Here is a 12,136-nt window from a genome sequence, read left to right as displayed (position 1 = left end):
TGTTCTGTGTAACCACTTCATTGAATACTGGGGTCTTCTGGCTCTGTGGTTCTCACGCAGGCAGCAGCTTTCTTTTTCTCCAGTTGCCCTTCAAGCCTGCTTTACTGCTCTCCCTCCCTCTCCTCACCAGGAGCTTAAGCTCCTAGAGAAATTCCAGTCACTCTTGGGTTTTGGAACAATCTAATTTTTAGGAGTCAAAGAATCCAGTCTAATGTAAATAAAAATCTGCCGTTGTATCCAATTCAGAGCTTCTCTTTCCCTATACCCCCCAGGTTTGATGACAGTGGGGATGGAGGTGGGAACAGAGGTGGGGGAATCTGTTTTGACAAGTTTGTTCCGCTTTCTCCCTGCTTGCTTGCCAGCTCCTGCCTTTGCTCTCTGGGAATCAAGTCTTACTTGACCAGTCCTATTATAATCTGGCATCGCTGATTTTTTGTGTGGCTGATGCCTGAATGCCCCCTCTTTCTCCCTTGGGCACTTAGTCAATTAGTTAATCCTTCTCTCCATCCTCTGGGACCTCTAGATCTTCTCATTTCCCTGAAGTAGGTGCAGTGCTCTCCAGTTCATTTCTTACAAGCTAGCTAGCTCCTGGTTTTTGATTTACTCAAAGCCTTGTTATTCCTCTTCTTCTAGACTCACTTGAAACGTCTCTGTATCTGTACAATAGCTTTGTCTTCTCATGCCTCCTCCATATAGATATACACACACACTTGTGCTTTAACTACTTTGAGAGGATTTCTATTCCTTGCAATCGAAAGAGGCCTAATTAACTTGTGGGAAAACTGATCACAAAGGAGATGGACAGTTTTGAGGGAAATTTTATCGATGCTATGGAAAAGCCTTATGAATGTATTCCTGCTTCACAGCAGTGGACATCAGTCTAGTGGCCAGAACATGAGTGTCCATCAGGTACAGTGACTTGTTTCCTTGACAGATGAGAGCAATTAATGCAGATAAATTCTTCCTCTTTGGCTCCCATTTTTTTGAGACTAGACCCTGACCATTGCCCTTCTTTTAGCATGTTTCAAGACAAAATTGATAACAGGTTGTTGTTTCTGCTCTTATTGTTATATTCCAGTCTTATAGATATTCTGGACATTGGTTCATCTTGGATATTTCCTACGTTTCTTCACTAACGCATGTAAAATTCATCTTTTAGTGTGGATTCCTATGAAAGATGGTATAATGATTTAGCTATGACCAACAGAGACCCAACTATAACGGCCTAAACAACATAGAAGTTGATTTTTCTGTCATTTAAAAGAAATCTGAAGGTAGGCAGACCAGGATTGGTATGATAGCTCTGTAACATCATCAAGGACCTACGTTCATGATATTTTTCTGCTACGCCCTCCTTAATATATGACATCCAGTCTTAAGTTCCTCACAGTCTGAGGTGGGTGTTGGAGACCCAGCCATGTGTCTAAGTTTCAGGTAGCAGAAAGGAAGAAGGAAGAGAAAAGCCAAAGGGACATATGCCAGCTATCTCTTCCTCTAAATGAGTCATACTGGACGTCTCATCTCATGTCTCCCACTTACATCTAATCAGCCACATTTACCTGTAAAGGAAGTCGGGGTATGTAGTTGTATACCTGGTTGATGTACCACCTTGAACAAAAATGGGATGTTTTTTGTAAGGAAAAAGGGAAGAATGAAAAATGGTGGCAAGAAGAGAGCTTCCCTCATTTATTTTATGCTGACATTTCCAAGTTTCTTTTCCTGATCTTTTCCTTATCCACTATCATGAAAGCAACTGTTCATGTCCCATCCCCCATACTCACCAATAGGAAGGACATAATTTCAAAATAAATGACCACACTTTGAATTAAATATATTTAGCTTCATGGAAAACTCCCTACATTGCTTTCGTTTTCCTCATTTCTTGGGGGAAACAGATCATTACTGTTCTGATCTATTGTTGGAAACACGTTTTAGCTTTAGGCTTTTTCCCTCTAACTTTTTATTTTGAAAAATTTCAAACCCACAGAAAAGTTGAAAGAGTAGTACGTACAATGAACACCCATATATCTTGCTTGTAGAGTCACGAATTGTTAACATTTTGTGACATTTTCATTATTCATCTCTCTATAAATTTTGTTGTTGGATTGTTTGAAAACTTAATAAGATTTCTAAAGCGGAAGGACACTAGCTAAATCTTTAAAGTCAATAGACCCCTTCTGAGAATAAATTCAAGATAGAGGGCAACTGGTTATATATAGTCTCTAAAAGATAACTCTCTCTTGGATATTTCAGAGGATCAGATCATACATATATAGATCCCTTTAAACAGACTTGTGATTCCCATTTCCTTTCTGTTTTAGAACGTGTCAACTGATACTTCTCAAAAGGTTGTCCCCATCTGAACATACCACTGAGGCAAGCCTATTTAGATATTTTAATGCAAAGCCAAATTAGAATCTTTTTAGTGCTATTGCCTTTCAGATGATTCAGTTTATGACATTAGCAATGTCATCACACAGCCAGTCAATCAGCAAAAGATGAGGTTTCTTGACAGAATTCTCACAATATAAAAAGCAAAGGGAAGCAAAATGGCTTGCCATAGAGTTTAGGATCTGAATCACTTGCTTTATTCTTGGAAAGCAGTAATTCACATAGAACTGACATATGGTTCAGGTGTCATGATGTCGAAGGGGAATGTTTGGAACGTCCTTTGGAATAGCATGTGTTCCTCTCATTAGGTTGGGAGGGTTAAGAAATTCCAGCACTGCATGGGTTTGCCTCGCTGGATAGGCTTTAGGTTTAAATAGGCATGAAGTTTATGTTACTGCCATTTTACTGTCATTTTTCAATTGAATAACCAAACAATTGGGCTTATAGAAGCTGCGTTCTTTATTTCTGTAGAACATAAGGATGTCAAGTTTTTTCTTTTCTTTTCTTTTTGCTAATAGGACAAAGAGAAGACGGCACAGAAGATGAGAAAGGGTCTTTGAGGTCTAGTCTTACATTTGGTGCACCTAGCGGCTTGTGGTAGATTGTACTACTGTTCACCAAATATTCCAGTTTCCATCTCTGCAGTGCTTCTCTCTGTGGGATTTTTGGGTTTACTGTAGTATAACTTAAACTACTTTGCCAGATACAAGTCAGAAATGCCACTAAAAGACATAGGGAGCCACTTTCTGTCTTCCTACAAAAATCGTCTGGATCTACCTTTTTTTCCCCAGTCAAAAGTCCCCTAGATTTCATATCCTCAGTCCTTTACTGACTATCCTAGAGTCATCATTGATAATAGCATTCTCTAGATCATTGAAGCTCTAAAACCCACAGTATTTTATTTTTCTCTTCCTGTTCAATCACTGTGAATTTTTTCTTTATACTATAGTTCACATATGTCCTTCTTCTCTTTTGTTTTATCATTCCCATGGTGACCTTCATATTCTAAATGCTATTTAATTTTTATTTATACAAACACAGAGGTGGTTTATTAGTCTGCTCAGGTTGCCATAACAAAATACCAAAGACTGGGTGGCTTAAACAACATTTCTCACAGTGTGGCAGGCTGATAAGTCCAAGATCAAGGTGCCCATAGGCTTTCTTCCCAGATCACATCAGGCTGCCTTTAGGCTGTGTCCTTAGAGGTGGAGAAAGGAGAGGGAATTCTCTTGAGTCTCTTCTTATAAGGGAATTAATCCCATCTTGAGGACCCCACCCTCATGACCTCATCTAGACCTAATTACCTCCCAAAGGCCCCACCTCCAAAAACCATCGCACTGTGGGTTAGGGCTGCAACAAAAGAAATTTTGGAGAGACCCAATTCGGTTCAAAAGCGGTGGCAAAGCCCAAGTTCAATACAGGAGAAAGTGTTGCATCAAGGGGAGTTGCAAGATGTGAGGTTAGAAAGATTGGTTATGTACAGGACATTGAGCGCCAGACCAACAGCCACTGGGTTTTTGACCAAGGCAGTGTTGTGGTAAGAATTATGTTTTAGGAGAGAAAATCTGGTGACTGCTTATGGGATGAATTTTATTGGAAGAGACTACAGGTAGTAAAACCTTTTGCGGGAGTAACGTAACAATCCTTGATGGAAAAATAAAGACCCACATTATGATGGCAGCACCTCAAAGGCACCACCGCCAGGCAGTCTGTCCTGATCTTTCTGCTAGAGGGGAGTGCTTCTTTAAACCCACATTTTTCTTATGTTAAAAGGTTACTCATAGCAGCCTTATATTTCGCCTTATATTATACTTGTTTCTGTACTTTTTAAAAATCCCTTTCACTTTGTAGTTCCTGAGCGCCGCAAAGCTGGGAGGCAGCCATCGGGGAGGAACCCCACACGCTCCGCCCCAGGCCGGCCCTCTTCCCCTGCAGGATACGCTGACACTATTTGCGGACTTGACAACATCGTTTGCCATCCAGGGGCCCTGGCCAGTTCTGTTTGCTCAGCACCACTAACAGAACTGACCACTCCGCTCACGAAAGGACGCTCTTCTGAGCCTCCTTCACGGCCGCGCATGGGGCTCCCGGTGACTGCACCTAGCGGGCTCCGGCGGCACCCACGCGGCGCTGAGGTGGGGCTCACGTCAGTAAATGGATGAGTGAATGAAAGGCATGCCTGGAGATACTGTGGGTTCAGTTGCACACCACAGCAATAAAGTATCACAATAAAACGAACCACGGGAATATTTTGGTTTCCCAGTGCATGTAAAAGTTATGTGTACACTATACTATATTAAATGTGCAATAGCATTATGTCTAAAATCACAGGGTACATACCTTAATTTAAATATGTTTATTGCTAAAAGAAGCTAACGAACATCTGAGCCTTCAGCGAGTCAGAATCTTTTTGGGGGCAGAGAGTCCAGCAAAAACGCGCAATAAAGCAAAGCACAATGAAACGAGTATGCGGTATTATCGACTGATCTGCAAACCATCAGGAAGAAGACACGCTCCGTCCTCCCTGGGGAACGAGAGGCAGCCAAGGAAAGACTGGAATCGCCTCCTTTTCTGAAAGAGGGGCTTGGGATGCTCAATAGGGCCTTCCCAACGCTGGGATTCTGCACATCCTTTTTTGGCAGTAAGCAAAAATATAAGTAACATTGAGATTCAACGGTCACAAAGTACAGAAGCCGCACAAACACCAACACAGAACTACCAAAAAGGGATGAGCCAGCTTTTGACTCAGGGGTCCCACCGCTTAGGAGAGTAGGCGGGGCTCCACCCCACCTTGTCCCAGGACGCTTTGCGCCGCGCGCCGGCCCAGCCCCTCACCGTCCCAGGGTTCCCTGCGCGGCGGGCTGGCCCCCGTGAGCTACGTGCGCGCGGCGGAGCCGAGCTCCGCCCTCTTGGGCCTGGTCTTGGCCGTACCCGCGGTTGGAGGTTCCCGCCAGATCCGGGTTCGGGGAGAGTGATGTTGCCCGGCCCGGCTCGGCTTTAGGCGGGAGGAGCGTCCTAGAGCCCTTGCAGCTTGCTGGCGGCACTGCGCCCCGGGCAGCCATGTCCACGGGTTTCTCCTTCGGGACCGGCACGCTGGGCTCCACCACCGTGGCCGCCGGCGGGACCGGCACTGGCGGCGGTTTCTCCTTCGGGACGAGCGCGTCCAGGTAACCGCACCTCCTTGCCGGCCCGGCCGGGGCCTCCGCGGCGGCTCCCGGGGGCGTCGCGCCCCTCTGTCTCTCTCTTCCCGCTGGCTCCCCGGAGGCCTGGAGAAGACGACCTGCCCCGCGCCGGGCTCGTAGACCGCCCGCTCGCAGCCCTGGCCGGCCCCGGCGGCTGGTGGGAGGAGGGCGCCGTCTCTGTCGGGGGGACCCGGGAACCGCGATGGTTCCGGCGCGGTCCCCGCCGAGGGACGGCCGGCGGCGTGAGGGCCTGGGTTTCCCTGCTGAGCTCGAGCGACGCGCCGGTCTAAGGCGCAGAATGAATGTGGAACGAATGAATGAGACCGTAGCTTATTGTGAGGTTTTAGGAAAAGACAATAGAAAATTCTAAGGAGGACAATTAAAAATTTCTCTCTGATAATTCAGATTCCAGTGCAGAGTTACGGTTTTGGACATTGCAGGGCCTTAGTGATTGCGCCGTTGTTTTAAACGAGCTTTCAAGTCTTTGTGCCTCATGGGACCCTATCTGTCCTTTTTTTAGTTTGTTTTAAATACTTTTTACAGAGTTTGTTGGTGATTATTTTGAATAGAAGTGTTTGAATTAGTATATTATAGGTGAGAGTGTTGTGTCGTAATGACTCACATTTAAATTTAAATTGCAAAATGTAGGTAACATTCATCATTTTTGTGCAACCTGCTACGCCACCACTTCAGAAGGTGACAAAAATTTGCGTAGCAGAGGTACAGAAAGAGGCAGTGAAAGATGATTTTAATTATGAGAGATTTAATCTTTGGAACTCAGTCTTCTGAAGATAAAGTGGAGGAGTTCTTTCAACCAAGGAGTGTATATAGAATGAGTTACAAGGTATCTCCTGAAGCTTGAAGAATGTGGTTGTAGATTGACAAGGCAAGAATACCTTCAGCATTGTCTATTAAAAAGGGGCGGGGGTGACAGACTACACAGTCAAGTCAGAAATCTGAGAGTTTTCCTTAATACCTCCTTTTGTCTCACTCTACACGCTTAATCAGCAAGGCTGATAATTTTAATTCTTCAGTTTCCATTTGCTTCATTCCCAGTGCCACCACCCTGTTGCAAGCTCTCATTGTTCGTGGAACAAATATTTACTGAACAGACTCCTATGAAGTAGACTTGTTTTAGGGGTTAAAGATAAGAGTCCTGCTCTCTTGAAGCTTACATTCTTGTGAAAATCCTTATGATCACTGCCAGCTTTTCAACAACTCACCTTTCTCCTGTTAGATGAAAACTTCTCCCATCATTTCCTACTTAGGTTAGTTCAATGGAATCCCAGTTGCTGTCTCAAAAATCTCCTTTTAAGTCAATCTTTTTACCGCATTGTAGCCAGAGTGATTTTTTAAATTCCCATTGCCTCCCTTCAGTGATTTTTTCCACTGTCATTGGAATGAAGTAAAAATAAATCGTACCATGATCTGCAAGACCTAAATAACCTGGAATCTCTTCAGACTCATCCTGAGTCTTTTATTTAAAAAAAAAATATTTGCATTAACACCCAGTACAGGCACACAGATAAGTAACTGAAACAAAGTGTCAAAGAAAGACCCTTACCCTTACTTCATGTGATGCACTTTGATATTTTCTGTTTGGTTCCATTTCATTTTTTTAAATGTTGGTTGTGATCTACTAAATTGATTTTATACTTCTCTCACAGGTCCTGCTTTAGTTTGTAAAACCCTACTCTAGTAACTTGGGCCTCTTCTCAATTCCTAGTGGGCTTGGCCAAACCCTGTCCCACTTTAAGGTAGTTCCCTCTGCCTCCACTTTCCCTACTGCCTCTCACCCTGTCTGCCAAGCTAATGCCCACTTTGGGGACTCTCATGGTTGCTTCCCCAGGGGGGCCTTTTCTGACCTGTGGCTCAGGAGGAGGTTTTCGTCCTCATCCACCGAAGCGCGTACCACAGTTGTAGTCAGTTCGTCATGTTTTTTGTTGACTTGTTTATTGTCTGATCCCGGCAATAGACTGTAAGCTCCATGGCGGTGGAGACTTTTTCATGCTATTTTTCTGGTTGACACAGTGGAGCTCAGTGTATATTTGTTGAATGAATGAATGAATGATTGATTAATCTCGTTTTCTCACTGACTAGGAACTTCCTGAGGGCAGGGTCTGAGTCATATTTACTACTCCATCTTCAGTCTCTATGACAGAGTCTGCCATATAAAAAGGACTTTACTAAACACTTGTTGATTGATTGAATAAATCAATTATTAGTAGTAAATTAGAAAAATGTACACAGGCTTCAGAAAGGCTTGGATAAATTAATAGAAGGGGGGACAGTCTTAACATCTGTCCGTTGGAGTCCTGGTTTGGAGGCCTGTCTGCCCCTAGTGGCGCCTGGTGATTTGGTCTCTTTAGGTAAATCATTCTTAGGGAAGTTACTCTCTAAGCCTCCATTGCCATGTCTGGAAAAGGGGTATAACAACATATTTACCTCAGAGATGTATTGAATGAGATAAAGCATGGAAAGTATTTAGCAGCTCCTCCAGCACTTGGTAAGTGCTCCATAAATGTTAGCTGGTCTGTTAGCTCCTAAGTCCGCATGAACCCAAGCTCCAGAAATTAAAATAACAGGCCGGACCTTCTGGAGTCGACGGCTTTTCTACAAGACGTCCTATGGGGCATTGGCAGATAATACTGGGTTGAGGCAATAATCGGTCAGGGCGGGGGTAGCTTTTGTTTTTCTCTTAAGTAGGTAAATTTCTCTGCCACAGAGAAATTTCCCTTGTGCTTCTCTGGTAGAGTAAGAAGATTTCACTTTGATGTATTTCTTTGGTAATGTTTTCAACTTTAGTTACAAAACACTTCCTTGTGTCTTCAGTTTTCTTAAGTTGTCAAGAAATTTTAAATTATTTTAATTGACTGAAAGTACATACTTTCACTGTACTTCTTTTGTTTATTTCTGGAATAGCAGTAGAAACAAATGGGATCACTGATTTGTTTGGGAGGAAGGGGAGCATATTAATCATTTTCTTAATTTGATGTCCTCAATATTTGCCAATACTGTTTCTTAAAATACCTTTTTGATTCAGTTGATTAAATGTTTAAAGATTTACGAGATTTTGCAACCCTGCTCTGCCGACCCCCTATACTTCATACACCCAGGGGCACACACACGTGTTCATAAGGATCATTTTTAGAATCAGTGGTAAATTAAGACACAATTAGGGTATGCCCTCTCCTTCCTCCTACTCAGTGTTGTTCACTGATTTCAAGTTCTACCTCATTGATACGCTCCTCCTTCTGCATTCCCCTCACAGTGATTAGCTGGCGTAATACCTTGTACGTAATGTGTTCAGTTGAATTTATAAGTATTATTTATAACAGTAAGTAATAACAGTTATTGAGTAAAGTTAATTTGCCCTGCATAATCTCTTAATCTTTATAAAAAATTCTGCTAAGTGGATACTGTTATTCCTATTTTGCAGATGAGGAAATAGAGTCTCAAAAAGTTTAATGTCACACAAGTACCAGCACATTGGGAAGCTGATACTGGAACCCAGCCACAACACTGCTGCCGTCCCCTTAAATTGAAACACCCTTGACTTTTAAGCTTTTTTAAACTCACATTGGGTCTCTCATGGTGATTATGTCTGTCTGGAAGGACAGAGTGAGAAGTAATAAAGATACATCTATAGGATGAATGGGATTTCCCATTATGTTGTACATGTTGTTATAATCTCTCTTAACTCTCCTACATAATTTTTGGAGTGTCAAATTGTTGAGGTTTTTGGCTTATTTTCATAATTTATTCTCCCACCTACGGGCAGTGAGTTTGAGCCTCTGAGACTGGATAAGGACCGTTGAAAAGTTGTGAGCTTTGTTCACATCGCTTGTTATTGTCAGCTGCTCTTTTTAAGCTTTCAGAAACTCTGAAGAAGATTTCTACTGATGAACACATAATCTTGACAGAGGGTGACTTTGCTTTGCATTTTACTCTTACCTGGATGTGTCTGTTCTTGTCCCTCCCCGCTGCGCGCTGCACCCAGATCTTCCTAAAGCTTTTTCGGTGGCAAGATACCTACCTAATCCTCCAACCCCCCATGAATACGGTAATATAGCCATAGAAAGATGGTGAAGACAACTGAGAGTAACTTTTCTATTTCTGAGTGTGTCTTTCTTTTCTTTATATTAATAGTTGGGGAAGAAGCAAATAATTTAGCAATGAGAACTGTGTGTGAGTAGTTTAAGAGGAAAATGATCCACATTCATGGGATTTCCTTATGGCTGTTTTAAAATATGTGAACTTTCAAACAAAAACTGGTGAAAGCAGAATATGTGTGAACCTGTTTATGATTTCTTGGGGTCTGAAATCCTACTTGCTATAGATTATGCTTTTCTTGAAGACTGGTATTATATTTTTTAAGACTAATTTTATATGTAGATTTTAAAGAGAACAGAAAAATATTTGAACTTGTTTGGTTAAAGGTAAATTGCTACTTCCTTTTGTATCCTATGCAGATGTATTAAATATGTTAAATGAAAGAAAAATTAACCTTGAAGAGTTAATTTTCATTTTTCTTAAGTAAATATTGGCTCTAGTAGACTTCATTTTGTGTTTTTTATAAACAAGCAATCCCTCTGTGGGCCTCAATTTTGGAACTCTTGGGAGCACCTCGACTCCAGCAACTACATCTGCTTCTTCGGGTGGTTTTGGAACCGGGCTCTTTGGATCCAAACCTGCCACTGGGTTCACTCTAGGAGGAACAAATACAGGTAAGGAGGATTGCCACATTTTCAGGAAGTAAGCTTGAGGTATTTATTCTTTTTCAGGTTCTGTCTCCTCCTTTTACAAGAATCGTCATTGGTGGTTGACCTAAAAATGGTAAATACGAAGATGAAAAGAAACATGGAGATGTGCAATTAAGGGCCAGCGATAGGCCCAGTCAGCAGCTATGATCTACTTTAGTGTATGGAAGGAAAAACACACACACATGCACTTAAAGAATTGAAGAAGATATGTCTCTTTAATGAGTTAAAGTAATTAAAATTTTAATATTAGACTATATAATGTTGTTTTGCTTTAGTGAAGATTGTTAAGTTTGCCAATTTGGATGTTAATTAAAATTAGCATATATGGGACAGTCAGCATTGTATTTTGATATAACTTCATAATTTATATCCCTAAGAGATGTTTTAAATTTTTGTATTAAAGCAATTGTTTCACTAAGTAAAGGGCAAGAGGTAAAGGTTTCTGGTGGACATTTCAATAATAAAAAGTTTTTTTTAATACTTACAGGTAGTTTGTTATTATAAGCTAAAAATATGTTTCACTGGAGCTACCATTTAAGAGTTTGCTTCCTTATTTACCCTTTATTCTCTACTTCAGAGCCCCTTGGTCTCTGTTACCACCTTTTGCGTTGACTTTCCAGCTTTGATTGCCGTACTTTTCACAGCCACATGTAGAAAATGAAAGAACTGCAGGAGTAAATATGAGACTAGCCAGGGAGCTTCTTGAGACGGTTCTGTGTGCCAATGTTTTGCTCGGAGTAGCTTTTTTTCTCCTTGCCTAATTTTGTTATAAACAACAGTTGTTTGCATTTTACAAATCTTATTTCCTAATTAGTGACATTCTGTACCTTGTGGTCCGCAGACCGTAGAGCGCTTGTGTTAGGGAGTGGTTGTGGAGGATGTTGTGATACATATTGTTCCTGATAGCAGTGTTATCACTCCCGGAGAGGGAATCCAACTCCTGTCCTTATGACACACAAAACGAATGCCATCTTCCAGTGATGATTAAATTGTATTTCTCTTCTTATCCCCAGGAATAGCAACAACTATAACTACTGGATTAACTCTGGGTAAGAATTTTTGAGGAAAGATCCCAGATCTGTGGTTTCTGCTCTTCTCTTTCCTAATATCTCACAGAGCTTGGGTGTAGAAGAAAGTATGTAAGGAACTGAATATAGATCACAGATACTGACTTTCAGTATTTGAATTTTTAAAAAATCAGTGACTAGATAGTCTTTTTTAATTCATAAAAAAATTTAAACACAGAAATGATTTTTCTGTGGAAATTTATTTCACATTACATTTTCAGTCGTTTGCGTCCTTGTAGTGGAAAAAGCACTAAACTCTAGTCGGAAGTCTTGGAGTTAAGCCCTGGTTGAACCTCTAAATAGTTGTGAGGCCTTAAACAGTCATGTAATGTCTGGCAGCTTTTAGTTATCTATAAAACGAGGGTATTGGACTGAAAAGTTTTTGGATTCTTTGCCTCAAAAACATCATGGTTCTCTGTAGTGATGTGCTGAAGGGAATGTGGATGACTAGGGTTACTGCCTGCCTTGAATCTGGATGGCAGTAAATAATGTGAAAGGAAATGAAAGACTGAAAGGCATTGAGGAACCTCAGTTAAAATTAAATTAATAAAAATGAAAATGAAGGTTGGTGGACTTTATTTGGATGCTACTTGTCAACAGAAAACACAACACATCCGTTCACCACCAGGGTTTCAGACAGGATTGGCTACAAGGGAAAGCAGTTGGATCCTATTTTCTGTGAGGGTAGAACATGATTTCAAAGCACTGAACTCTGGTAGGAACTTCCACTTGT

The 12,136-nt window shown here is 41.6% G+C and overlaps 1 protein-coding gene across 2 annotated transcripts in view; it reads left to right on the top strand.

Annotated features, from left to right (window-relative positions):
- Window positions 1-5,258: 5,258 nt before the first annotated feature.
- The window catches only part of NUP58 (nucleoporin 58), a 40,023-nt gene continuing 33,145 nt past the window's right edge, over window positions 5,259-12,136 (top strand). The window contains exons 1-3 of one of the 2 annotated variants that reach the window (XM_046664379.1): window positions 5,259-5,558; window positions 10,158-10,300; window positions 11,350-11,385. In XM_046664379.1, the coding sequence (XP_046520335.1) occupies window positions 5,452-5,558; window positions 10,158-10,300; window positions 11,350-11,385 (286 nt within the window). In that variant the 5' untranslated portion in view covers window positions 5,259-5,451. The remainder of the gene's footprint in view (window positions 5,559-10,157; window positions 10,301-11,349; window positions 11,386-12,136) is intronic. The other variant, XM_046664380.1, reaches the window with a different exon arrangement.

Source organism: Equus quagga, chromosome 6 (assembly GCF_021613505.1).
Source record: "Equus quagga isolate Etosha38 chromosome 6, UCLA_HA_Equagga_1.0, whole genome shotgun sequence".
NCBI lineage: Eukaryota > Metazoa > Chordata > Mammalia > Perissodactyla > Equidae > Equus > Equus quagga.
This window is presented reverse-complemented; position numbering and strand designations above follow the sequence as displayed.